Source organism: Patagioenas fasciata (assembly GCF_037038585.1).
Source record: "Patagioenas fasciata isolate bPatFas1 chromosome 19 unlocalized genomic scaffold, bPatFas1.hap1 SUPER_19_unloc_1, whole genome shotgun sequence".
Lineage (NCBI taxonomy): Eukaryota > Metazoa > Chordata > Aves > Columbiformes > Columbidae > Patagioenas > Patagioenas fasciata.
This window is the reverse complement of record NW_027288507.1, coordinates 1,871,846-1,896,591: the sequence shown is the minus strand read 5'-3', so window position 1 is coordinate 1,896,591 and position 24,746 is coordinate 1,871,846. Positions and strand designations below refer to the sequence as shown.

At 52.4% G+C, this 24,746-nt stretch overlaps 2 protein-coding genes across 2 annotated transcripts in view; one reads left to right on the top strand and one right to left on the bottom strand.

The window, feature by feature from the left end:
• LOC139826612 (ribosome maturation protein SBDS-like) overlaps positions 1 to 24,746 on the bottom strand; it is a 58,187-nt gene that overhangs the window by 6,093 nt on the left and 27,348 nt on the right. The gene's annotated exons all lie outside the window — the stretch shown is intronic.
• Positions 10,155 to 21,716, top strand: LOC139826613 (F-box/WD repeat-containing protein 10-like). The gene is made up of 12 exons (XM_071802955.1): positions 10,155 to 10,400; positions 10,492 to 10,619; positions 11,590 to 11,706; positions 12,215 to 12,342; positions 13,248 to 13,448; positions 14,398 to 14,519; positions 14,866 to 15,014; positions 15,942 to 16,084; positions 16,782 to 16,940; positions 17,920 to 18,113; positions 19,541 to 19,732; positions 20,705 to 21,716. The coding sequence occupies exons 1-12, from the start codon at positions 10,256 to 10,258 to the stop codon at positions 21,562 to 21,564; spliced, it is 2,538 nt and encodes an 845-aa protein (XP_071659056.1). The 5' UTR covers positions 10,155 to 10,255; the 3' UTR covers positions 21,565 to 21,716.

Genomic DNA, 24,746 nt, shown 5'->3' with positions numbered 1-24,746 from the left:
CCACATGCGCACCGCCTCCCTAGTCAGCTGGCTCACCTCCTGGGACACAGGGAACCACAGCGTGTCACCCCACTGAGCCCTGGGGGTCCCCACACTGTGACAATGGATGGAATCACAGAATCCTAGAATAGCTGGGGTTGAAGGGACCTTCCCAGCTCCCCCAGTGCCACCCCTGCCATGAGCGGGGACGTCTTCACCAGCTCAGGTTGCTCAGAGCCCCGTCCAGCCTGGCCTGGGATGTCTCCAGGGATGGTTCCTCCACCACCTCTCTGGGCAACCTGGGCCAGGCTCTCACCGCTTCATGGAGGGGAGCAGAAGAACCTCGCTGAGCCAGGAGGATGTCCCTCCAGCACAGTCCCTGGGACACCTCGCTGCCTTTGCAGGGGGAGCGGGTGGGACGATGGCCCGCTGAGGAGGAGCTCACCTTCTGCAGGGCATCATACACCCGCTCGTACACGGTGCCCACTTTCTCTGCAGCGCGGAGTTTGGCGCGCATCTTGTCAAGGTCCTTCTCCAGCTGGCGAATCATCTGGGGCAGAGATGGCGGGGACACATGGGCTGACACCACCTGCTGAACCCAGCACCTACGCAGGGGCTGCAGGGCTTGGGTTCAAGCCTCCCATGGGTGCAGCCACCCCAGGAAGAGGGGTCCTGGGTACCCGCTTTTGCTTCTTGGTCTCATCCGACTCCTCGTCCTGCAGCCGCAGCAGCTGCTGCTGCAGCTTGTCCCGGGTCTGGCAGCGCTGCCTCAGCTGGTAGTCCAGCATGTTGAGCGTGTTCGCCTGTTTGTAGATTGTGGCCCGGAGCTTCTCCCGGGCCTCCTGGATGGGCAAGCCAGAGGTCACCAAGCCGGAGGCAGCGCTTGCTGGGCACCCGCGGGAGAAGGGGGTCCTGCCTGGGAAACTCCCCCCACCGTAGAGCCGGGGACGCTGGGACGTTGCTCCAGGACACTGTCACTCCCTTGGAAGGATGGGGACTGGGAGAGCTTTGCTCTGGGGGGTGGGTGGGCTAAGGCAGAGGTGACATCAACACCTCAGGGCTGGGGGACTCTGCGTCAGACAGCCCAGGAGAGGCAGGCTGGAAGGGCCAGGAGCTCTGCTGGGGCAAGGGATCTGCTCCGGGAGCTAAAGGAGGACCTGCACGGATGCGTCCTGCGGTGGAAAGGGACCCGTGGGACACAGGTGAACACCCCGTGTCTCACCACACCAGCCCTGTGGGCTTGTCCTTGTGCCGGCACCGGGTCCCTCCACGGTGCACCCTGTTCCCAGTGTCCTTTGAGCCCCAGCCCCCGCACCAGCCCGTGCCCACCAGAGCCCGTTACCTCCACCGTCAGCCCGGCCAGATCGGGGGGCAAGTTGTGCGCCCTGAGGACCTCGGGGGCCAGGACGGGCTTGTGCTGCGGGCAGAGAGAACGTCCCCGTCAGCATGGGGACGGTCACGTCCTACTGCTGTCTGCTCCCGGAGAGGGCTGGCGGAGCAGGTGGCTCTGCAGGGCCAGCACCGGGCAGGGGGACGCGGCAGATGGGAGCTCCCGCTACCTTCCGGGCCATGGCCAGAGCCTGGGCATCCTCCTGCACGGCCTCACACAGGCGGGGGAGCCGCTCCCTGTTCCCACGGAGCTTTTTCTCGCAGGACTGCGTGAAAAACTGCCTCCCTTGCTCTGGGGGACACGAAGGCTCCGTTGGTGCGGGACAACGCGGGGAGCGAGAGCCCCAGCCCGTCCCCGCCAAGCCCAAGGGGCAGCACCTTGCACGGCGGTGGCGGCGCGCAGCTCCCGGGCGCGCCGGCTCAGCCGCGTCTTCTGGCCCCGCACGGTGGCAGTCGCGCCCCGGTCCCCCCGCCCCGCCGCAGCCATGGCCGCTCCACCGCCTGCCGGAGCCGCCGCCGGCACCGCCTGTGGAACCGGGTGCCCGTTGCCTGCGGAACCGTTGCCGCGGCAGCTCCAACGGCCACACGGCCGCTCACAGCCCCTTCCTCTCCACAGCTGCACGCGGCGGACTCATTCAGGAGCAATTCCTGAGCGCCCTGCGGCAGCCACAGGCAGGACAGCGAGCACAGCCCAGCTCTGCTGCCCGGCACCGCGGCTGCGGCAGCCGCAACCAGCCCAGGCGGGAGAGCCCTCCGAACCCCACCAGAAACGGGACCACTGCAGCCAAAACACGCGCACACGGACACACAACACAGCAGCGCTCGCCCGGGAGCTGCCAGCTTGCTCCAAGTGCCAGGAGGAGTCTGTCACTCCCTGGACATCCTCCTTCCCAAATTCCACTTCATTAGTCAGGACACGCTTGCGCAGGGAGTTCTTCAAACCCGCACACGCAAACCAGCCGCCAATATGATCTTTATTTGGATGCTTACCACACATTCCTGCTGAAGGACAACTATGACAACAACTGCAAGCATGTACATTAATGTGTTGATAGATCAAATGAAGCTCCCTTCCCGCAGCATCCCAGCAGCTGCCAGCCGTGGTGGGGGATGTAAATCAACAGGGCTATCAGCAGTGAGACTCGGGCCCGTGGACAGCTCGTGAACACGGACAATATCCAATCGGCCCGTGAACGCCTGGAGCGTGGACGCGTGATCAGGAAATAACTGCATACATAAAGAGGCTTGTTTCTCTAATAAATGGCTTCGCTTGAATTCGTATTGAATTGTGTGGAGTCCATGAGTTTTCGCCCTCGCAAGTGGTGACCCCGACGTGATCCATAAGGAGAATTTACGGCAGGGGGACGGTCGCTGCGGGGAGCGAGCCCCAGCTGGAACGGCTCGGCTGGACCGTGGCCGGGGCGCGGTCTGCGGGCTGCGTGACTCCTGATTGATCGCTACAGAAGCGACAGAGGAGGGATAAAGGATCCGATATCCTTGCAACGGACACCTAAAGAGGTGGGCAGCTGGGGGCTGGAGGAGACGGGGCAGAATATTTTTAAAGAAGAAGAAGAAATACTGCGGCTCCTCTCGCATATTCTCTCTAAGAGAGGGGTGAAGTATGAGGAGAGTAACCTCAAAAGACTGCTAATTTGGTGCAGAGGCAATGGGTTTCCTGCTGATCTCTTAGGAGCTTTTCAAATAGAGACTTGAGAAAAAGTGGGAACGGTGTTGTGGAAGGCAATTAGTCGCAGTGAAAAACATATTCTCGGCGTTGTAACCGCCTGGAAACTGATAATTACTACAGTGAAGCAACTAAAACCTGAAAAGACTGTTATGAGCATTAGTGAGTCAAACTTGAGCTTTGGGACGACACAGGGCAGAAGTTATGGGATAAAGTCAGCAATGGAGGTAAAGAAGCTAAATCATTAGCAACTACATGGAAGCTTATAATTAGCACCTTAAAAGATCTTAAGGCTAAACGGTCTGCTGCTGCGGGAATTTTTGCAGCGTTGCAGCCTGATAAGTATCCTGAAAGTCGCTGTGAAGTTCGCCCGGTTCGTGTCTTTGATACTCTCCCTACTCCATCCCCTGCTGTGCTTTCGGCACCCCCGACAGCTCAGCAGTCCGGGGCGGGGGGAGGAAAAATGCCGAGCGGGTGGGCTCCTGTACCATTGCCCAACCCTGGTGAGAACAGCAAGTCCAGAGGACTGGAGTCAGACAACTTGCCCAAAGAACATGAGAAAGCTGAGAATGCTAAAGTCGCAAACAATTTTGCCAATTTGTATCTGCTTTTACCGCCTTTTAACCCTCCAACTTCCACGAGAGAGCAGAAGGAGTCGCTGCATAAGAACTGAGCAACAGAACTGTGTGACAGATCAGATCAGCTGAGAGCGAGTGAATCCAGCAGTCGGCAATGCGGTCACGCTGATCGTGACGGGAAAGGGGGTGCGCCTGGGGACTCAGGTTATACGAATAGTTATGATGCTAGAAAGTATTGGCGAGAACGTGCACTGTTCCGAACCCCCTGTTCCTAACGATTCTGCAGCACCGTCCGAGTCCGCGTTATCTGATGACTCGGATGAGGACGGGGCTTTGCAGCATTTTCTTCAAAAGTTAACAGGAAGAAGAGTTCTTGTATGTGTTGCCCCGAGATCAGATAAAAACCATGAAAGACTCAAGCAAAATTAGACCTATGCAGTATAACAGCTATGGATCATTTAGGACGGAACGATGGGGACTCGTTGAAAGGGGTGGGTATCCCACAACTCCTGGGACAGACACTGATTGGCACACCACAATTACAGGAGCGATTAGTTCTGAAATCCTGAGGCAGTCAACAGACTTTGCATATCAAGCTGTAGTAGAGGTGTCTGAAACCAACAAAGGAGCCAAATCGTTTATAACTATTATCAGGGTCCCAATGAGAATTACATGCAATTTATCGGCCATCTTCAATAAGCAAGTTGAAAACTTAGAAGTTAACTAAGCGCTGGTGTTGAAATTAGCAGCAGAGAATGCTAATGTTTGCTATCAACGTGTTATCTGCGGGTTTTACAGTACATATTACATGCTTCTGTGTATTGCCCTGCTGAAAATCAAGCAGCTTGTCAGGAATGCGAGTTCATTGTTTTACTGGTTGTTGTTAGAATTGTTCCTTTGTGCTATAAGTGCACCGTAAGACTTTCTCCCCACTTTTCCCACTCGCGCTGCCAGCAGCCCTGTGCTTCCCCCGCCTCCCTCTTCCATGGTCTTTACTTACGAGATGGGGTCGGGAACGACTGTTTTCGTTCGTGTTCCTAAGAAATCGGTATTCGGAGGTGTTTTTAAACATAGGAAAGCACTTGGAAATAGGAGGAAGGAAGATCTTGTGAAATATTGTAATTAATGGTGGCTGCTGTGTAAGTTAAATGATTGGGAAAAGTGGCCGGAGAATAGAATCTTGAAGTATAACACTTTGTTGCAATTAATGTTGTTTTTAAGGCGAGAAGAGCAGGACAAAAATCATCTCTACAAGAGATCATTAAATCATTTCAGACAGTTTTACAGGCGGAACGGTCTGAACTTCAACAAGCTGAGAGAGTTAACTGATAACACACAGGTCACAGTAAACTTGCTGAACTCCGCAAGATGCTTTCCTTATTAACCTGTTTCCTTTGTAGGTATCTGTTTAAGCATAGTACCGTTTAATAGGTCTTTGTCTGTTATATGGCACAGTAAGTTCACAGACTGTTAAATCATGAGAATCCGTTGACTCAAAATGTGCGTTTTGTGATAATACAAAAGATCGTGAGTAAGATCACGGAGCGGGCAGAGCAAACGGCGACCACAGCAAGGGATCACCCTTCCCGCAGACCCCAGCAGCTGCCAGCCATGGTGGGGGGTGCTGGAGGGGTGTCAGAGGTTCCCTCCCCAACCCACAGCACTCGAGGATCCCAATTTGCTTGGGATGCTCAACCCCACTATGGTTTGCAAGGGGGCTGGGGGGTGCCAGCCCCCGCCACGCTCCCTGCTCTGCTCCCCTCCAGCTGCGGCGGATGCAGGAGATGCTGCAGAAGATCCAGAAGCAGATGAAGGACTCGCACTAGCCCCCTCCTCCTCCTCCTGCTCCTTGCCACCGCCCCAGATCAGAAATGTTTACATCGCGCTCCATCCTGCCCCGGTACCAACACCGCACCCGCCACCCTACGCTGCTGCGGTATCGCCTTAGCCAACCGGCCAGCGCCCAGCCCGCGGGGACAGCGAGGGGACAGGCCACCCAGCCCGGGGGTCCCTTGTCTCGGCCAGATGCTGCCCCAGCCACCCCCGGCGGGCTGGGGACAGCTCTGTCCCCCAAGCTTTGGCTTTCTCTGTGCCCCCTGCCGCTCGGGGCAGGGCCACTGGCCAATCTGCTCGCCAGTCGTGTCCCTTGTCCCCGTGTCACCTCGGGCTGCCTGCTTTCCGCTGTTACGCTCAGCTTGGCCCTGGCTTAAGTGGGCGAGCGATCCCAGCCCCTCCATCTGCCCTGCTGTTGGGTGACAGAGTTGCTCCCCCCCAGGCCTTGGCTGGCACAGGGGGACAGTCCCTGGAGAAAGCCCCTTGAAGCCCAAATCAGAGGTTGGCTCCCCAGCCTGGCCCCCGGAACGCTGGCCCTGCAAAGCAATAACAACCATCACGTGCCCGCGGCGCTGCCCGGCCTGCGGTGACAGCATCGTCCCTCGCTGGTGTGTCAGCCTCTGCTGTCACTCGCTTGCCTGTGCTGTCCCTGTGTGTCCCCAGGATGTCCCCACTGCGCCCTGACACAGCAGCACTGTGTGTCCCCATGTCCCCCAGGGATGTCCTCATCTGTATGGCATTCCCACAATGTACTATTTTGTGTCCCTGTGTCCCCCCAGGATGTCCCCATCAGTGTTGCTGCCCTGCAGAACACTGGTGCCGTGTCCCCCGCAGGGGTGTCCCTGGGTACAGGGAGAGATGATGGGACAGCAAAGCTGCAGGGTGGAGGCAGAACTGGGAGCAATGGGATCACTGGGAGCTCCCTAGCGTGGGGACGTGTCCCCTCCCTAGCAGGGCCACCTGAGCCATGGTCCCCGGGGGGTTCACCCCTGGGCTAGGGGTTTGCACACCAAGGGCTCTGCTGACGGGGGCTGTACTGGGGGTGGGTGCTGCAGGGTGCTGGGCCAGCGTCCATGTGCGTCACCCATGTCCCCGTGCCAGCCAGAGGGTCCCTTGGCCCCCGCGGGCAGGGACCCCCCTGACATGGCAGGACCCTGCAGGATGTATTAGCGCTTTCCTTTTTTTAACGTTGCTATTTTCTTACAGAAGTACCTCCCTTTGCATGACGGTCAGAGAGGCATTTATTCAGGGAGAAGCAGAGTATAGGTTTATACATTCTTACAGAGCTAGTGGAAATATTTTTAATCCCTCCACAACCATTCTCAATGAACACGGCTGACCTGGCTTGTCTGCAACCCCGAGTGGCTTCCGTGCGGGCAGGGGCTGACAGTGACCGCTCAGCGGCTCCTGGCTCCTATTTCCTGGAAAAAAAGGCTTAAAATGGATATTGGAGGCGTTTCTGCTGCACCCACGGGGGCACCCAGCTTGGAGGGGGGTGGGAGAGCCCTGTGGGACCCCGCCTGGGGGCTGGGGCAGCAGCCAAGGGTGAGGGTCCCCCCATGCACTGCCCTGGGGTCCCGCTGGTGTGGGGATCGTGTTGGGAACTGGGGGAGCAGAGCAGGGATCCTGGGCTGGGGATGCAATTGCTCTTCATGAGTTGCCCCCCAACATCCTTGTGCCCCTCCATGATGGGGTGAGCCCTGCTGGGATACACCGTGGGCGCTCACCATGAGCATCAATGCCCAGTTACCCCAGTTTGGCTTCACCAGGAGCTGGCGGGGTGGTGCTGGGATCCATGGACTGTGTTTCTACCTGCCCTCCAGTGGGCGTCATCCATCTGCACCCTGTTATTTCTCCCTGCACCCCACTACCCTGTCCCATGCCCCTATATCCTGCCCCTTCACCTTGCAAGTCTCTTCCCAGCCCCCCTGCACCCCAATGTCCTCCACATGCTGCTGGTGGATGGATCCAGCTCAGCACAGGGTGGGGTGCCCGACTACTCTTCCTGAGCCCCCCCCCAAATCCTGCTGTGAACCAGCAGGTCCCAGTACAGCCCAGCACCGCTGTGCCTGCCCAGGGGTGGCAGCCAGTGAGGGGGGTGCCCAGGGGTGGGTGCTGGCAGTTTGGGGGAGCACCCACCTGGCCCCAGCGCAGGGCAGCGTGTTGGGGTGATCCTGGGTCCCACACCACGACACCCAGCAGCAGCCACTACGTGTGTGTCACAGGGCTGTGCTTGTCCCCCTGTCCCCTGCAGTGCTGGACACACACACACATCCCCAGGCACCTCAGAGCCCCAACACCCTCTCCCACGGGCATCCCCACCCTGATGCCTTCATCACCCTCAGCATCCTCACCTGCACCCCCCTGCTCCTGGACACCAATTTAAGCCCAGCAGCCCCAGTGCTGGCATGTGTTGTGCTCAGCCCTGTTCTCTGTGCCCACTGTGGGGGTTTCTTACTTTACCTGCCCTCCCCCCCGATGGGTGCTGGATGTGTTGTGGGATCTGCTGCTGCCATGGTTCTCCTTTGCTGCCCTGGGGGGGGGGTGCTGGGACCACCCGCAGCCCTAGTTCGTTTGCTCTGCTGAGCCCCCCTCAGGTAGGAAGCCATGTGCAGCTGGGAAGGTAACTCTGGGTTTTCTGAACAGAGCTGGCAGGGTGGGATGTGCTCCTGGTCCCCCCGGCAGGGCTCGGGTTTGGTGTGGAGAGTGACATCTCAGCGCTGGGGCTGGGGGTCTCTGTGAAAGCCAGGAGGCCATGGGCGGTTGTATGAGGGTCTCAGGGCTGGTTTTAGTAGGAGCTGCCCTATCAGGGTGCTTGCACCTTCTTGTGAACATGAAGAAGGGGACAGAATGGAATCTGGCCCAGGGAGAGGTGGCTGCTCCCTCCAGAGCCCTCCTGGAGGTCTGGGGTCTGAGAGCTTCTCTCACCTGGGACAGCAGTGTCTGGGTGCTGTAATCCCAAATGGACTGTTTTGCTAGAAAATATTATTTATGAGATACCATTAGATATGCAGGAAGGTAGGTAAGAGAAGCGTTTTTGTGCATAGGGAGTAAAACGCATTTCTGGAGGGGTTCGTGATCTGGGCAGAGCTCCAAGCTTTGATCTAGTTGAGCAAGCACCCAGAGAGACCCCGTAGCAGTGCTTGGTACTGGTGAAAAGGGGTGGATTTGTTGTAAGTAGCTCTTTGGGGCAGGAAAACAACCCAGCGCTGGAGAAATAGCTGAGGCTGGAGCATTGCATTTTTCTGCTTGCTCAGCCTGAGGGCCGTGTTAAAATCCTGCACGGCGAATGTGACCATGGGGATGTGCATGGGATGGTGCCTCGAGTGCTTTGCACAGCGCTGAGATCTCCGCAGGGCAGAGACTGTTGTGCTCCCATCCAGCACCATCGTTTCCACTCCTGCCTAACAGGCACAGCGACAACCCCGAACTTGCTGTGAACAGAGCATGGCCCAGATACGTGCCACTGCTGTCCTGATGCATCTGGGCCTGTCCCTGCAAGGCTGAGGGGAGTCCCTGGGGAGGTACGAGTTCATCCTGGCCTTTGCAGGCTGTTCTGCAGAACTTGATCTTCTTTTCAAAAGGTTTTTTCTAGTAATCTAATTAATCCCCCTACCTTCTCCCAAATGATAGATGAACAGGTCTTTAATCTTAATCTACATGCATTTTTGCATCATTAGATGGCTAAGGAAGTGTGGTTTGTTGGTTGTTGTTTTGGAGTGTGTGTGGTGTTTGGCTGTTTTACCCCTCTCTTCTCTCCCGCTTCCCTGAGGTCTTTTTACAGCCCCTCTGCTTCACTTTCCAGCTGCCTTGTGCTCCGGGGGCTCTGTGCCCCCTGCCCCGCCGCGGGTTCCCGTGCTCGGCACGGAACGCCGGGCGCTGGCGGGCGGGCGCGGCTGTCGGCAGAACACGGGCGGCGCTCGGAGGTTTCCGTTCAGCGGTTGCCTCCTGGCAACGGGACGCGGCGAGGGCATCGGGGCGGGTGAGCGGGCCCGGGGCCGGTGGGCGCCGGTGGGACCCGGGGACAAAGGGGTTTGTCTGAACCTGGGCCTGGGGGCACCGCTTGGTGCTTCATGTGCTGCTTGGAGGGGACCGAAACCTCGCACCGAGGGCAACCAGGCCGGCGCGGTTCGGTGTTCTGGGTGCGGATGCCGTGCTGGTTTTCCCTGTAGTGTTTTTGAGGGCTAAGGGTGTAGGAAAAGCAAATGCTGCTTTGCTGGGGCTTGTGCTGGATTCCCCTGAGCTGCGAAAATCCTCTTGATTTCTCCCAGCTGAGACTTAAAGTGGCTGAATTTAACACAAACTGCAAGCAACTGTGCCCAGGCAGGAAGATGTCGCCTGTCAGCAGCCTGGGTGGCTGTCAGCAGAGCCCTTCCCTGCAGGGCCGGCGGTGGGGAGGAGCAGCACACAGCCCTCCCTCCTCTGGGGAGGGAGCTTTTGTTTGCAGACTAGAACTGGGATTCCGGGCTGTTCGGGAGCCCCCGCCTGCTCCTCGGGACAAAGGGGAGTGGGAAGAGTTGTCATCCCACACACCTCTGCCCCCCAGCCTTGCTGGCTTGAATTGTCCTGCAAGACACTGAGTGTCCAGTGTTTTCCTTTCAACAGTACAATAGTGAAGGGTTTAAGGAAAATCAGCCAGCTCTTGCGGTGCGCTGCTAACAACAGCACCATTAATAGCCACTGAAGCTCAAGTGCTTACAAAACTGTCATTTCCTCTGTTTCCTAGGTGGTCACCCACCAGCAGTGAGCTGCTGGCCCCACAGCACCGAGTGCCTCCCCCGGGAGGGTCCTGATGCAGAGGAGAACTCGCCTGCTGTGCCCCTTAACTGGTCGAGATGAGGCTGTGGGTCCTGCCGCCCACCAGTCACCCTCTAATGTCTTTGGGTCCAAGAACTTAATTAGCTGCCTGCCACCTCACCTGTCCCTGTACATCTTTGGTAAAGCTGCCCTCATTTTTCCAAGGGTGGTTTCCCCCAAGGGCCTTGGATGGCCTTGAGTGTGGACCATTCTGTCCTTTTAATTCCTCAGGACTTTTGGATCGAAAATCCCTCAAAGCATGTGCATCTGTGAATAAATTCTGGGCTTATCTGGCCAAAGAAGTCAAGAAGGAACGTGCATGTCATAAAATAGTCCAGGAGGGGATCCTATATTTGCAGGTATGATGCCTGGGCTTCTGCCATTATGATGTGCTTTAAAAAGAGGGTTTTTCTGCTACTGCCCAAACCCTTAGATGGAAATGCTTTTACTAGAGGCCACCTCCCACCTTTGTCCTGTTCTTCCATCTGCAGAGTTAAGCCAGGTTAGATGTTCATACTGTCACCAGTAAGCACAACGCAAGAGCCTTTACTGACCTTCAGAGAGCCTGCGACTCTAAAAATGGATCGAAACACTCTTGTAACAAAGAAAACAGGGTTTGGTCAGGAATGCAAATCCTGTATTTCCAGGAGCTGGTGACAGCTCCCTGAGCTTTATTTGCTCCACCAAGGAAGATGGAAAGATGAGATTACTTTGTGAGAAGTCACAGCTGGCGGTTGGGACACAGTAAAGCAGAACTGCTAGGAAATGCCTGTCATGCTTAGGACAGACTTGCCATAGACCAAGCTAAGTGTAAAGGTAAATCCCCAAAGAGAGAAAGTAGGAGATCTTTGTGTGCTTTGATTTGTGAAGAGAGCATTGAAATCTCAGCTCTGGGCCAGCATTTAAAGGCTGCTTCGTGTAAGGTTTTGCGCATTACAAATGAAACTTAAGTATTGCTGAAGATGTTTCGAGAGCCTCTCATCTCAGTGGGTTTGGATTCTGAACCAAGTGAGCGCTCACCAGAGATGAGATGCACTTTCAAACTTTTTTCTGTTGAAATGGAAAAGTCTTGGAGGTTCTTAGAAGCTCAAGACTGGATTTTGGAGGAAAAAAGAAAGAGCAATGATTTTTCACAAGAAGTTAAGTCATATAGCAACAAGGTGGTAAATGCAAGTCAGGTCTCTTAAGGAACAGTAAACCAGTGTGTGCAGTTCAGATTTGCGTGTGGCTTCAGCGTCCCATGGAGATGCTGGAGCACCACCCGTGAGCAGCGTCCTCTGTGTGCTCGGGCTCTGCGGTGACTGTGGTGCCTCTGCCGGTTCATTCCAGGGGTTGTGCCCCAGAAGAGCAGTTCCAACCTATGCCAAAAGAGTCGATGTGGCAGTTCCAGTGTTAAACGAAGAGGGGGATGTCATTGAAGGCCATGACTGTGAAAGTAAACCGCAGGTATGTTGGAAGGTGTTTGCCTTCCATGGATCCCGCATTTCAGCATTTGAGGAAGAAGGAGGACACATCTTGGAAGATGTGACAGTGAATTTGGAGTTGCTTTGTTCTTCTGGTTTGTACCATCGTGAGCAACTCCTAAGGACCAGAGCTTGCTCAGCACCTTCTGTCACGAGCAGGAGCCTGCATCCCTAAATCCTGCCTTGTCCTAATGCATCTCGCAGGCGTAGCCTTGGGGCCAGGGCTGCGAGCAGGGCCGGGCAGCATCCCAAGGGCACAGCACTTTCCCCAGAAATCAAGGGTGCAGGTGTCAGGCCTTGCATTTTTGCCAAGGAACAACCCTTGTTTCTGCACCAAGCAGGAAGCTCCTGCACTCTGGGTGTTCCTTACCAACACATTCTGTCTCTGGTCTCATCACTATAGTAGGGACCAAGCCTTTATGTGTAATACTGTGGAATAATGCTACATTCCTCCCTCCATGAGCTACTTTTCCCTATTTCTCTTTGGACAGAGAGGAAAAAGACGGGAGGAGAAAGACAATCTGCAGGAAGCCTATCGTGATCTGAAAACCGACACAATCCAACTAGAAGAGAGAAATGTCTTCTGTGGCTCCTACAGTGTTCGTGTCCTCATGGACCAGTGAGTAGATTGCCTGGCTGCTCTCTGCACTAACCCTGTAGGGCCCAACAGCAGCTTCTGCAAACCCGTTCTGTTCCCTGCGGTCCTTCTGTGGGAATGTGTGGCTGGAGGGGAGAGTCCCTCAGCATCAGTGTTGAAAAATCCTCAGTGTCAAATCCAGTTTTTAATAAAGATAGCAGGGGAATTTTTAAAGACTTAAGGGTTGGTGATCCCCAGTGTATCACAAAGGATGCAGAGCACTCTCCCTGTTTTAGAATTACAGAATTGTTTTGATTGGAAGAGACCCTCAGGATCACGGAGTCCAAACATTAACCCACCCCTAGCACTGCCCCATGTCCCTGAGAACCTCATCTCCCTCTGTCCAGCCCTCCAGGGATGGTGACTCCAGCACTGCCCTGGGCAGCCTGTTCCAATGCCCCACAGCCCTTTGGGGAAGGAATTGTTCCCCACATCCAACCTCAACCTCCCCTGGTGCAACTTGAGGCCGTTTCCTCTGCTCCTGGCGCTTGTTCCTGGGGAGCAGAGCCCGACCCCCCTGGCTCCAAGCTCCTTTCAGGCAGTTCAGAGATCAGAAGGTCTCCCCTCAGCTCCTGTTCTCCAGCTGAACCCCCCAGGTCCCTCAGCTGCTCCCATCACCCTTGTGCTCCAGCCCCTCACCAGCTCTGTTCCCTTCTCCCAACTCGCTCCAGCACCTATTGAGCTTATTCTCCAGATACAATCTTGAATATGCAGAATTAGGGACCTTGGCTGTGGTGCCCTGCAAAGGATTCACCCATTTAAGTGTGTTGTGTGTCAGGTTGCTCAGTGAAGACCATTAAGCGTCAGAGAAATCCCTGTCACAACCTTAGACATGTTGTACCTTGTCACCCGGCTAAAGCTCATCTCAGTCGCTGTTTCTTATCCAGATCAGACCAGAGCAGAATAATCCACTACAGTGGTGGTGACCTGGTAGCCGTTGGCTCTGCAAACCGAAAAGTGCGGTTCCTTGGCATGCCGGGGACGAAAGAAGTGCCGCCTCTGCTCTCTGGTAGTGCTGGGAGCAAAGCTCTGCTCCTCGATGAGAACAAAGGCTTCGTCTTCAGCACAGGCTTTGATCTCAGCATCAGGTGAGCAGCACAGGGACCGTGCCACGGGATACCAGCCTCTTGGAATATCCAGGAAAACATTCATCTTTAGTCCTTCCAGCCCATCTTCGGAATCTTCCTTCCCTCACTTTCGCTATAGTAACGAGGAAAGGACAGTAGATAAGGAAACAACCCCCACTCACACAGGACAGCTTCTCTTTTCCAGTTTCGCCTGGTGACGCACAGGTCTTCCTAAAGTGCCTCAAAACACCAGATGTTTCCCATAGGCACTTGCTGTGAGATTCTGGCCTTGCTAAGGTCAGCACTGAGTTCAGCAAGGCTGGGTCTATCTGTGACAGTTTGGCTGAGCAGGTTTAACAGCCTGGTACCCGCTGCACAGCTGCTCCTTTGCAGACACTGCCCCCTCAGACAAGGAGATGCTCAGCTCTTCCGTCTTATTTATCTCTACATCTCAAGAGTATCACAAGGAGGGGTAAAAGCTGAACAGCAGGTTGTCTGGCTCTGGCACAGCAATACCAGAAATTCATGAAAGGCAGCACTTAAAAAGGGAAAGAGTTTACAGTGACTCAGGCTCTGACCCCCCTGCTCTTCCCTGCTCCAAAATGTTTGTTTGAACAGGTGCTGGTGTTCTCCGAGGCCAACAGGAATCACACTGACACCAGCCACTAAAGAAACAATTTTATCTGCAAAGCTCTACATTTTAAGGTTAATTGGAGGTAGCTGTGCCTAAGGTGGAATCTAGACATGTGTTTCCAGCTAGTCTGCAGGTAGAACAAATTATATTGGTAAAAAATTAATACTAATCCTGACTTGATCATTCCAAATACTCTGACACCTTAGTGGAATGACTCCTGGCTTTAGCCTAATCTGTAGAGGACAAACGCTGGGCCTGTTAAGTAGGAAATAATTAAATGAATAAGCCATCAATCAAGTTAATCGTTGTATTCCTGTTTTGGTTGGTCCTTTGTAGGTGCTGGAATATCTACAGTGGTGCTTGTGTGAAAGTCTTCAATGGTCACTATGGGACAGTCACCTGCTTGGATTTACACGAAGAGCAGCTCGTGTCGGGAGCCAGGGATGGGATGGTAAAAGGTGAGACCAGGAGCTTCCAGACAAAGGCCGGGAGCAGCGAGATGGGCAGAGTGCTGGAGGTGTGACGGGTGACACGGGCAGCGTCTGAATAGAGCAAGGGCATCAACTGGAGGGTGGAGTTTAGCGTCTCATTTTGATTCCAGAGCAGCCGAAGCTGTGGCCACGTGCACATGCAAGGTCTCTGTGTCACTGCATAAATTCTTGTTACTTCTGCTTTTATTCACTTTTAAAGGTTTTGTGGCTATAAGGCCACACCAGCTCTCGGGGAAAATGGTATCAGCTTGCAGCTTTGCCAGAGGTTTCTTTACTATTAATTTGTGACCTTTCTCCCCCTTGCTCCCAACAGTGTGGAATCTGAGGAGTGGGCGATGTCTCCAGACCCTGCAGCACAGCAGCGCTGTCTGGGTGGTCAGAACCGACGGTGCCCGCGTTGTCAGCGGGTGCGAGCGAGGGCTGGTCAGAGTCTGGGCTGCGGATACGGGCGCTCTGATCAAAGTGAGTTTCTTCTTAGGTGGATCGTTTTGTGCTAAATGTTTAAAAATCTGTGCTAGTTTATCACAGCCTTTGGTTCTTGCCAAAGATGTCCTAAAAAAAAAAAAAGCCCCAAACCAAAGGCAGCCTAAACTGGTAAAAGAAACCACAGATTTATTTGTAAGCAAATGATACAAAACTTGTTTGCAAACAACTGTCAATTTTAATGCAGGGTTTGATTTGCTGTGCCTGACCCCATCATTCCTGTAGAAACGTTCACCCCCGCTCCTGCAGGAACATTCAGACCCTGGGAAGAGGTTGGGGTCTGACCAACAGCTCTTGGGGTTGGGTCTCACCTGTCAGCCTAAAATATGAAACCTTCACAACTGGTAACAGTTGATGCAGCTGAAGTAGCTGGATGGCTGCTCTCCATTTTAAAGGTTGAGGCTGGAGACTGCTAATTACCTTAGGAGGTGTCCAGAATCAGTGTTAGTCCACATCTGAGAGGAGTGAAGCTCTTGCTATCTGCAAATTGAGAGCAATCTAGCTGCAAATTGAGAGCAATCTCAGATGCAGGATTTCCCAGCTCCAGCTGAGCTACATTTGCGATTGTCCCTTTCATTACAGTCAGGGCCATTGGGTCTCTTCTCTCCTGGGTGAGTATTCAATGGATGATCAAGGCCTTGGTGTGGTGGCATCTATTGAGCACATAAATAAAGATGGAAAATTAATGTTAATTCCACACCAGCAGCTCATTATCAGCAGCAAGCCTGAAATATTTCTGGTGACTGTAAAACTAACAGTTATCCACAGAGTATATTGGTACATTAGAATAACACCTGATAAAACTACAACATAGTACGTGAGGCTGGTATTGTGAATGCCATGAGATACCTTGGCGTATTTACACCTAGATTACTGAGGGTTACACCTATTTCTTTTATTTTGCAGACATTAGAGGAGCACCAAGGCCCAGTGAAGTGCTTGTCCTTTGACCAGTGGCACCTTGTCACAGGCAGCACCGATGGGAGCGCCCTGGGATGGAGCATGTTGGGAAAGCTGAGCAGATGCCTCGTAGCTTTCCACCACCCAAAGTAGGAATCGGATGCGTTTCGAGTTGTATTCAGCAATCTACTAAGTCTGTAAAGAACACATCTTCCTTATAGAAACACAGAATGCCTTAATTATCAAGCTTAGTATCTGAAATATCCCCACATTCAACGATCTTCATCTTTAAAAGTGTCAGGCACTATGTGATCATAACCAGTGTTTGTCAGTTAAGACCTATAACAACCTCAAATGCACATATTGCAACCACTCGTTCATGAACAGGGATGGCAGGGCATAGTCTAATAATTCAAGGATCATAACCTGTATGCAAGAGGGTGTCATGCTACCTGGTCAAGAGAAGACATGGTCTATGTCAGAGGTGGCCAAGTTATATGCTGAACCCTGCCAACTGTGTACTATGTTATTTTCTAATACTCATTAGAACTGTACCATCATACTATTTTCTTTTACTTTCCTAGACATAAAAATGCAATTTAAAACACGGCAGATGGCCACAGCCACAGTGGCTGCTCTGAGGATGCGCTGGGTTGGTTGGTTTGGGCAGGGAGGGATTATGAAGGACTTCGCTACCAGGCCTTTGAAATATCTCCATGAGCTTCTTTATTCAGGCTGTTGATGGAGGCAGAGCTCTGCATCTCCTCCAGGACAAAAGAGGGAGCTGATCGCGTCTCCTCGGGAAAGCACGATGGATGTCCCAGCGCTGCCGTGTTGTGTTTCCAGGGAAGTCGTGTCTCTGCAGCTCCTCTATCTCCGAGTCATCAGCGGCTGCGCTGACGGGAACATCCGTATATTTAACTACCTGACTGGGACCTGCCTGAAAGTGCTGACGGCCGAAACCAGCGGGGGCCCCATCTCTTCTGTCCACGTGTCAGAAAACAGGTTGGTGAGGGCAGCTGTCGTCTCTGAACTAAACTAGGTAGATAACTTGGTAATTTAAGGAATTAAGCATTTTTCCTTCTCACAAATAAGCTTTAAAAGGCTCTACTGCTTGTTGACTGCTTTAATAACTTGGTTTTGTTAGCAGTGGCTAAAAATAGATTTGCTTACTCCATCCAGCAATTGACAATTTCCCATTTCTATCCAACTTAAGACACACAGAGGAACTGGCTGCCCGGGCAAGCGGTGGAGTCCCCATCCCCGAAGGTATTTTAAAGATGTGGCACCTCAGGTTGTGGCTCAGCGGTGGACTCGGCAGTGCCGAGTTTATGGTCGACTTCATGATCTTAATGGTTTTTTCCAGCTTGAAAGATTCTATGGACCAACTGTAAAGTTGAATTGAGCACCCAAATTTCTTAGCAGGTTGGGGACTCGAGCCAAGGCCTGACAAAGCCTCTACCTGTTCCCTGCCTTACTGCCTCTTTGTAAAAGCCAACAGTGGAAAGTTCTCCCAGGTGTCCTCACATCTGCACCTCTGAAGTGAAGGTGGTTCCCAGCTTCTGCATAAGCAATGGCTAAAATGCTGGTGTTTTGGTCACAGCTCTGAACCACAGCAAAATATGGGCTGCTATGAAAACTCCATCCCAGCCAGGCCCGCTCCACCCCTCCAATTTACATTGAACGTCCCTAATAATATGGTGTCTCCAGTTTCTTTTGGCATTGCACTGATCTAGCTCACTCTACTGCTGCAAGTTTTCATCCTAATCATCTTGCAACTAAATTTATTATAGAGCTGAATGAAAAGAGCCCCACAGAGCTCACACAGAGGTTGGGTTACAATGTGCAGCACCACCGATGGGGTTAATTGTTCCTGCTCCCTTAAACAAGTGCAGGTCATCTCAGAGCTGTTGAAGTGCCTGCAGGCACTAAGCCCTGGGTTAATGGTATTGGTGCTTTCACAGCTTTTCCTTCCCTCCTTCAGGATGGTGATAAATTCTCCAGCCCTAGTGCTGGTGTTCCAGTTTGAGGACGTCAGCTGGGACTACACCTTGGATGCTGCCCGAGAGGTGGCGGGGAAGACCAACCAGCAGCAGGCGACTTGGAGCAGAACCGCGGTTCCCTGCTGGCGAAGGCTGTACCACGACCGGATGCGCCGCCTGGCTCTGGAACCAGAAGGTGCTGACAGCTCACGTTCTCAACCTGGGTCCGCTGCCGGCCACTGAAAGGCTGGGGAACACCTCAAAATATTACAAACGGCCTCTGCAACACGCTGGCGTTTCCTAAAATGAATTTGAAATAATTGCAAGTATATGGCTGCCTTCGTCTTAATCAATATACAGACTCTCTGCTTTTCAAAAGCGCAGTCTGGGAGGTGTGCTGTTGGTTTCAATGGTTCCGTCACTTGTAGGCTTTTGTAAAACTTTTGTGCCTTTTTAGAAAGGTTTGGTATAAATTCGAGACATTTGTCCAGACAGTGTGTGCACATCCGCAGGCGTCGCAAGAAGAGCCAGAGGGCACGGGTGTGCTGCAAAGAGCGAGCTTCATTTTAGTTCCCTCTCTACCGGGGGATCTCCGAAGCCTCACGGGAGCTCCCAGCAGAGGTGACACCGGCAGGGACGCAGGCGCTGGTCAGTTCAGCCCTGCTGGGAGCTCTGAGCTGCTGAGCTCACCTGTGTTTCAAGGCTTCAGGCAGGTGCAGCCTCCTGCTCTTTCTCACAACAGAGCAGGAATCTCAGCCATAGTGATGAGGTGCCTGGAGTTCCTCACAGGCCTATGGTATCTAACACAGAGGTTCTGCTCGTCAAGCACACAAGGTCAGTAAAACAATGAGTGTGATGTGTGTGCTTTTTTACAGACAGGTGCAAGTCACTTGAGCGTATTTACATTTAACTAAGCTCCTCGCCAAATCTTCCGCTATATCCCCGTACAGACAGGCGCTGTCGTTTTTCCAGCTCAGTAACAGAGAAATCAGTATTATTCACATTATTACAGCTGGTGTGCAGGGAAACAGGCTGCTGGTTCAGTTCTTATTTATTAGAAAATACTCCAGAAAGCCACAGGACACCTGCGTTTGAGATCTGCCATCCGTGGGAAATGCAATTGGACATGAGCAGGCACCTTTTAAATCGTAACACAGTGATTTTTTTTTAATCAGCAGTTATTTAATGCAGGACGTATCACAGATCTTCCAGCTCCACAGTCAAACTGTGTATTGCAGGGAAACTGAGAAAGTTTTCATGCTTTTAAGGCCACCAGGTGTTGACCTCACTGATGTGGCTCTACTTGGTAAGGGACGCACAGTTTGTAGAAACAGGAAACAAATAGGAGTGCAGTGTATTGTAATTCTAGTGGCAAAAAAGTACGGGCTGTGTGTACATACTTCATATTTTAAAAGATCTACATTTGCTGTCATCTTTGAATGCTGTGAAGTTTTCTGCTAAACAAACGTGTTTGGATTGTTTCTAATCCCTAGACCTTCAGAAGCTGTGATAAGAGGCGAAACAGTAACCAAAGACTTAAAGCCCGACGGTTATGAACGTTTTATTTAAATTTTAAAGGTTGGACACCAGTGAAGTTGAGATTACTTTTGTGTTGTTTTCTAGCTCTCGGCAAGAAACTGATGACATCAGCAGCTTGCCAGCAGCACCCGCATTTGCTCAAGATGAAGCAGAGTTCTCACGTTCAGGCAGAGCAGCGCAATAAACTGTGTGGTCCTGACACCACACAACCCTGCGCCCTCACCTCGGGAAAACTGGCGAGAGCACGTTCTAGAGGATTCCCGGCAGATATTCCTGGTGAGGACCCTTGGCGGGTAGGCAGGACAGCGATTCCTCAAACGAGTGCACCTCAGATAAACTAAAGAATGAAACACGAGGATCTCCGGAAGCCAGGCCTGCTCTGGATGGAAGGTTTGCAGTGCTCACACGCATCACTGGCAGAGCCTGTGATGGTTACAGAACCTGCTGTGCGTTGAAGACACAGGACAAGTGCTCAGCTCTAGCTGTACGGCTCTACTTCTCTGCTGTCTAGGGGGCTTCGTTATATCCTTGTTCTGTGTTTTATTTCTTTAACAGGTGTAGCAGAACCATGCACAAAATTTGAGGAGCTGGTATTTAATCAATAGCAGCAACTCAGAAAATTGTTTAAAAAAATTACATGTGAATTGTCTCAGCCAACAGTGACACGGCAGCCTGAGACATGAGAATGAGAGACCACTGAGACCGCAAATGTGGCCTGTGACCATACGGCATTTGTCCCAAGTTAATTTTTCTAAAGTCTTACATTCAGAATGTTTTGGGCCCTTGAAGTTGAAGGCAGGCTCTGAAAGAGAACTTCAGAGAGCTGTGCCCATCAAAAAATCTCTAACCCCACATTCCCATGTTTGTAACTAAGAAGCGGGGTCATGTGTATGTGCAGATTAATCAGTTCTAAATTCCGTAAATGAGGAACAAGCAGTAACTTTCGTTAGTTTGCTTTGCTGTGCTCTGCCTTTCTGCACTGAACTTAATGTTCTCTGAAATATATTCCCAGGGGGCAGAAGTTCCAGCTGGCCAGACTGGAAAAGGAGAATTGTTGTTGCAAAGCACTGACATGGGAATGACATGGCAGAACAAAGTGACAAACGTATCACTATGGCAAAGTCCGTGGGGCTGAGCATTTTACACAATCCCCGTCCAGTTCTTAGTCAAGGCCATAATCGCACAACCTGCCAATGATGATCAGAAAAATTATTTTTGACTCCTGCTGTGTTGTATTTTTGGGAACAGGTAGCAGACTCGAACATGGCACTTCTATCAATGTGCCTGCACATCTTGACAAGGCAGAATCCACTTGGCAATTTGGAAAGAGAAGAGGTGAAAGTAGTCCCATGTCCTTTGACAAGTTCCTCTTAACACTCAGCACGCTGCAGAACGCCCGCAAGGCAGCCGCCGTTCATCGGTACCCCGTTCATCGCCACGCAGAAGTCAAGGAAGCCTGGGAAAGTGAGCAACACCACCCTGAAAAGGTACAAATACACAAACCCTCCCTGCAACGCAAAAACGATCAGGCAGCCCAGCTCCAACGTGCGAAATTGCACAGTGATTCTCTGACCCCAAGGATAATCTCTGTGCCCTTTGAAACCAAAATGCTGCAGCTCAAGCTGAAAAACTCTTTGCATGGCCCCACTGTGAAGTCCTCCATCCCTGCTCCCTCTGTTGTGCGGCTCAAGACTTGCTCTGGGTTGCTGAAGGAAAAGAAAGCTCCTGGTGAAGTCATTCCTCCCCCTGGAGATGGGGTTCAGGTTGTTGATCCCGTTACAGCTGCTGCTGAGAGGACCAAACCAACGCATGTGCCCATTGCACAAACGGAAAACAAAGTGGTTTCCAGGAGAAAAATCTCTTTTTGCACGAGTGCTGCAGACCCTTCCCAGCCCAACGGTGGGTTCAGGCTTCTGACGGAAAAATGGAAGGAGCGGTACGAGGCAGCTATTGCAGCTCAGTGTAAGGCAGAGCAGCAGCTCACGGAAGAACGGGAGCGAGCGCGCAGGAGAGCCTGGCTACGGAAAGCGAAAGGCCTGCCGGTGGACTCTTTCACTGGGGAGGGGAAGATACCCGCTCCTGAGCTGGGCTTTAATACATTTATCTGAGCTGATCCCTCAGTCCAACAACCAACCGTTATCTGAGGGTTCTGGCGTCCAGCTGCCACGACCCCTGTAGTTTCTAAGTATAAAAGACGTCTCCCCTGTATGTTTTTTTCTGAAGAGATATTGTTGGTATATTCAGCTGTTTCTCAAGGCAGTGAGTGGACTGAGTCCTGTCCTGGATTTATCCTGCTAGCCCTGCTGGTAATACAGACACTAATAAAGCTCGACATGTGTCTCCAAGGTGTCTCAATGATAATAATAAATCTTATTGGAGATTGTGTGGATTGATTAGAGTTTATAAGCTGAAGAAGTGTGGACTGAGCCTAGGGGGTGGTGATCAGTGTCGCAAAGTCTACGTGGAGGCCGGTAACTAGTGGTGTAGCACACAGGGCAGTCCTGGCTCTGATTTTGTCTGACATGTTTGTTATAACGATGTGGATGAGGGGGTGCTGTAAGCAGCAGTTTCACTCTGGGAAACTCTCCTTACAGTAGAGTGGTGGTGATTTTTGCTTCATTTATTTTAGTGTCATCTTCAACTTCCAAACCCTGTGATTAAGTCAGGCCTCACAGTGAAAAATAATGATAGTTGTCCCTCAAAGAAAAAAATGAACAGGTAATTAAAACTAAGGGTCCATGTAGAACCGTGAAGGTGTGGGAGCAGGACTGTTGTAGATCTGGGGATGAGCAAGGCTGAGAGGTTGGGTATTTGCCTCACTGCAGCACATCCGTGGTGTGCTACAGGGATTATGGTGTCTGAGGTGGCTTTGCTGACTTTAGTTTTAGAACAGGAAGCAGCAAGGATTTTACACTTGGCCACAGGATGGAACTTTCTGAAAAGCAATCGGGCTCAATCCCAGCACAGCCTTTGGCACAGCCCCTGGGGAAAAATCTAATCAAGGGAGACTGGTGGAAAAACATCACAGAAAGACTGATGACTTTTTAGTTGTGCTGAAGTGAGAAGGATTAGTGTTGTCTTCGTATTTGGAGCCAACAAATCAGCATCTCCCCGCGGGTGTGGATGCTCGGGCGCTTCTAAGATGCTGCAGCCAACAGAAACAGCAAGAAATGAGCGAAAAGGCAGCGCTGGAGCCAGTCCTGCCCTCGGCTGTAGCTCAGCACACAATACAAAGCTGGGACCTGGGCATCTGAGATGCCTTGGAAGGGAGTTAACATATGGGAAGATGTCATACATGGTATGTGAAATCACTTATGAAGGTAACTATAAGGAGCTTGTTTTACTATCTTTGCAATTAATTTCTGAATTCAATTGACCTTTCCGTGCACCCAGTCCGTGGGTGAGCAGAGGTGACAGAGGGACACTGGTGTGTGCAGGGCATGATGCGACCACACACACGGAGATGAAACCGGAGAGCTGGCAAGAGAGTTTTGGTGGAGTTCTGCTGTAAACAGGTGCCACTTGTGTTGTACTTGTGTCATCCATAAAGTGCAGGTAATATAACCCTGATTCAATAATGATAGAATCATTTCAAGATTGAGTCCAACCATAACCCACCCCTGGCACTGCCACATGTCCTGAGAACCTCATCTCTGCATCATTCAAACCCCTGAAAAGGGCGTAGCCATCCATGACCACATTCCAGTCATGTGAACTGTCCCACCACGTTTCTGTAATTGCCACCAGATCATAATCTCCCGACCGAACATAGGATTCTAACTCCTCCTGCTTATTCCCCATGCTGCGCGCATTGGTGTACAGGCATTTCAGGGAGCGAGCAGAGCACACCAATTTCTCCCTAGGGGCACAGGAGGCCACCCGGTCCTCATCTGTTTTAGAATGCTGCCCCACTGGGGCAAGCCCAACTACAACCCCATCCCCCTTCGAGCCTAGTTTAAAGCTCTCCAAATGAGCCCAGCTAATTCCTGCCCCAGCATCCTTTTGCCTCTGCGAGATAAGCCTTTCCTGCATAACACTGTCCGGACTGGAGTCTTATAAAACCAGCCATTATCAAAAAAACCAAAGCCCTGCCTGTAGCACCAGTCTTGGAGCCAACCATTTAGAGATTGAATTTTCCCATTCCACCCCACATCGTCACTTGAAGAGGGAAGGAGTGAAGAGAAGATCACTTGAGCCCCTGAATCTTTCACCATCCTTCCCAAGACCTTGAAGTCATTCTTCATTCCCCTCAGACTACGGGAAGCAACTTCCTCCCCATCTGTCTGGAAGACCAGCAGTGGGTAGTAGTCTGTCGGGTGCACCAGTCTGGGGAGCTCTCTAGCAATGTCCTTGATCCGGGCTCCAGGTAGACTACAGACTTCCCTAAGATGAGGGTCAACCCTGCATATTGGGCCCTCTGTTCCTTTCAGAACGGAATTTCCTATTACAATCACCCTTCTATCTTTCTTATCAGAGGTAGTCTTCAGTTGTGTAGTCAACCGCCTCTTCCTATGTGATCTTGTAGGCAGGTTTGGCACCACCTCCTCACCTACCTCTTCTTCAAGATCCAGGGCCTCAAACCTATTACGGAGGGGCACCTGGGGAGGCAAATCAGGCAGGGAGGGGGGCTGCCTGTGATGCCGAACTGGAATAAGCTTCCAACCCTCATCTTCTTTTAGGTCATTTACCTCTGCCCGACAGCGACAAGGGTGGGGCTGTCTCAGGACCTCCGCCTCTGTCCGGGAGGGCAGGAGGTCCATCTCCTTTTCGGGGGTACCTCCCTGGGGCCTTTCCGACCGGCACGTAAGGGTGTTACTCCACCAGTCGATGTCCCTTTCGCACTCCCTGATGGACCTCAGCGTCTCAACCTCCTCCTTAAGCTTCACAACCATGTCGAGCAGATCTTGCACCTGCTCACACCTCACACAAGCAGAGTGCTGGCCTCCCTCCTCCGGCAGCAGCAGGCTCTGGCACTCCTTGCAGCCGGAGACCTGAACAGCCACCGTTTGGGACAGAACTTCAGTCTGCGTTGCCACAGTCTTTTTGAGACATGCTCTCTCCTTCTGGAGGCGACCATGGTCATCAGCGGTCTGGGACGCTGGCAATAAGTCGGTGGGAATGACAAACAACAAGTGCTCTCTGCACCCCGCTGCGCCAGCTGCCACACCCGCTGCGCCAGCTGCCACACCCGCTGCGCTCGCTAGTTGCTCCTCTCTGCACCTGGTGGTCAGCGGCTAGTCGGTGCCCTCCCAAAGGTTTTTTCAAGGCAAGGGGAGGAGGTGTGGTCGCC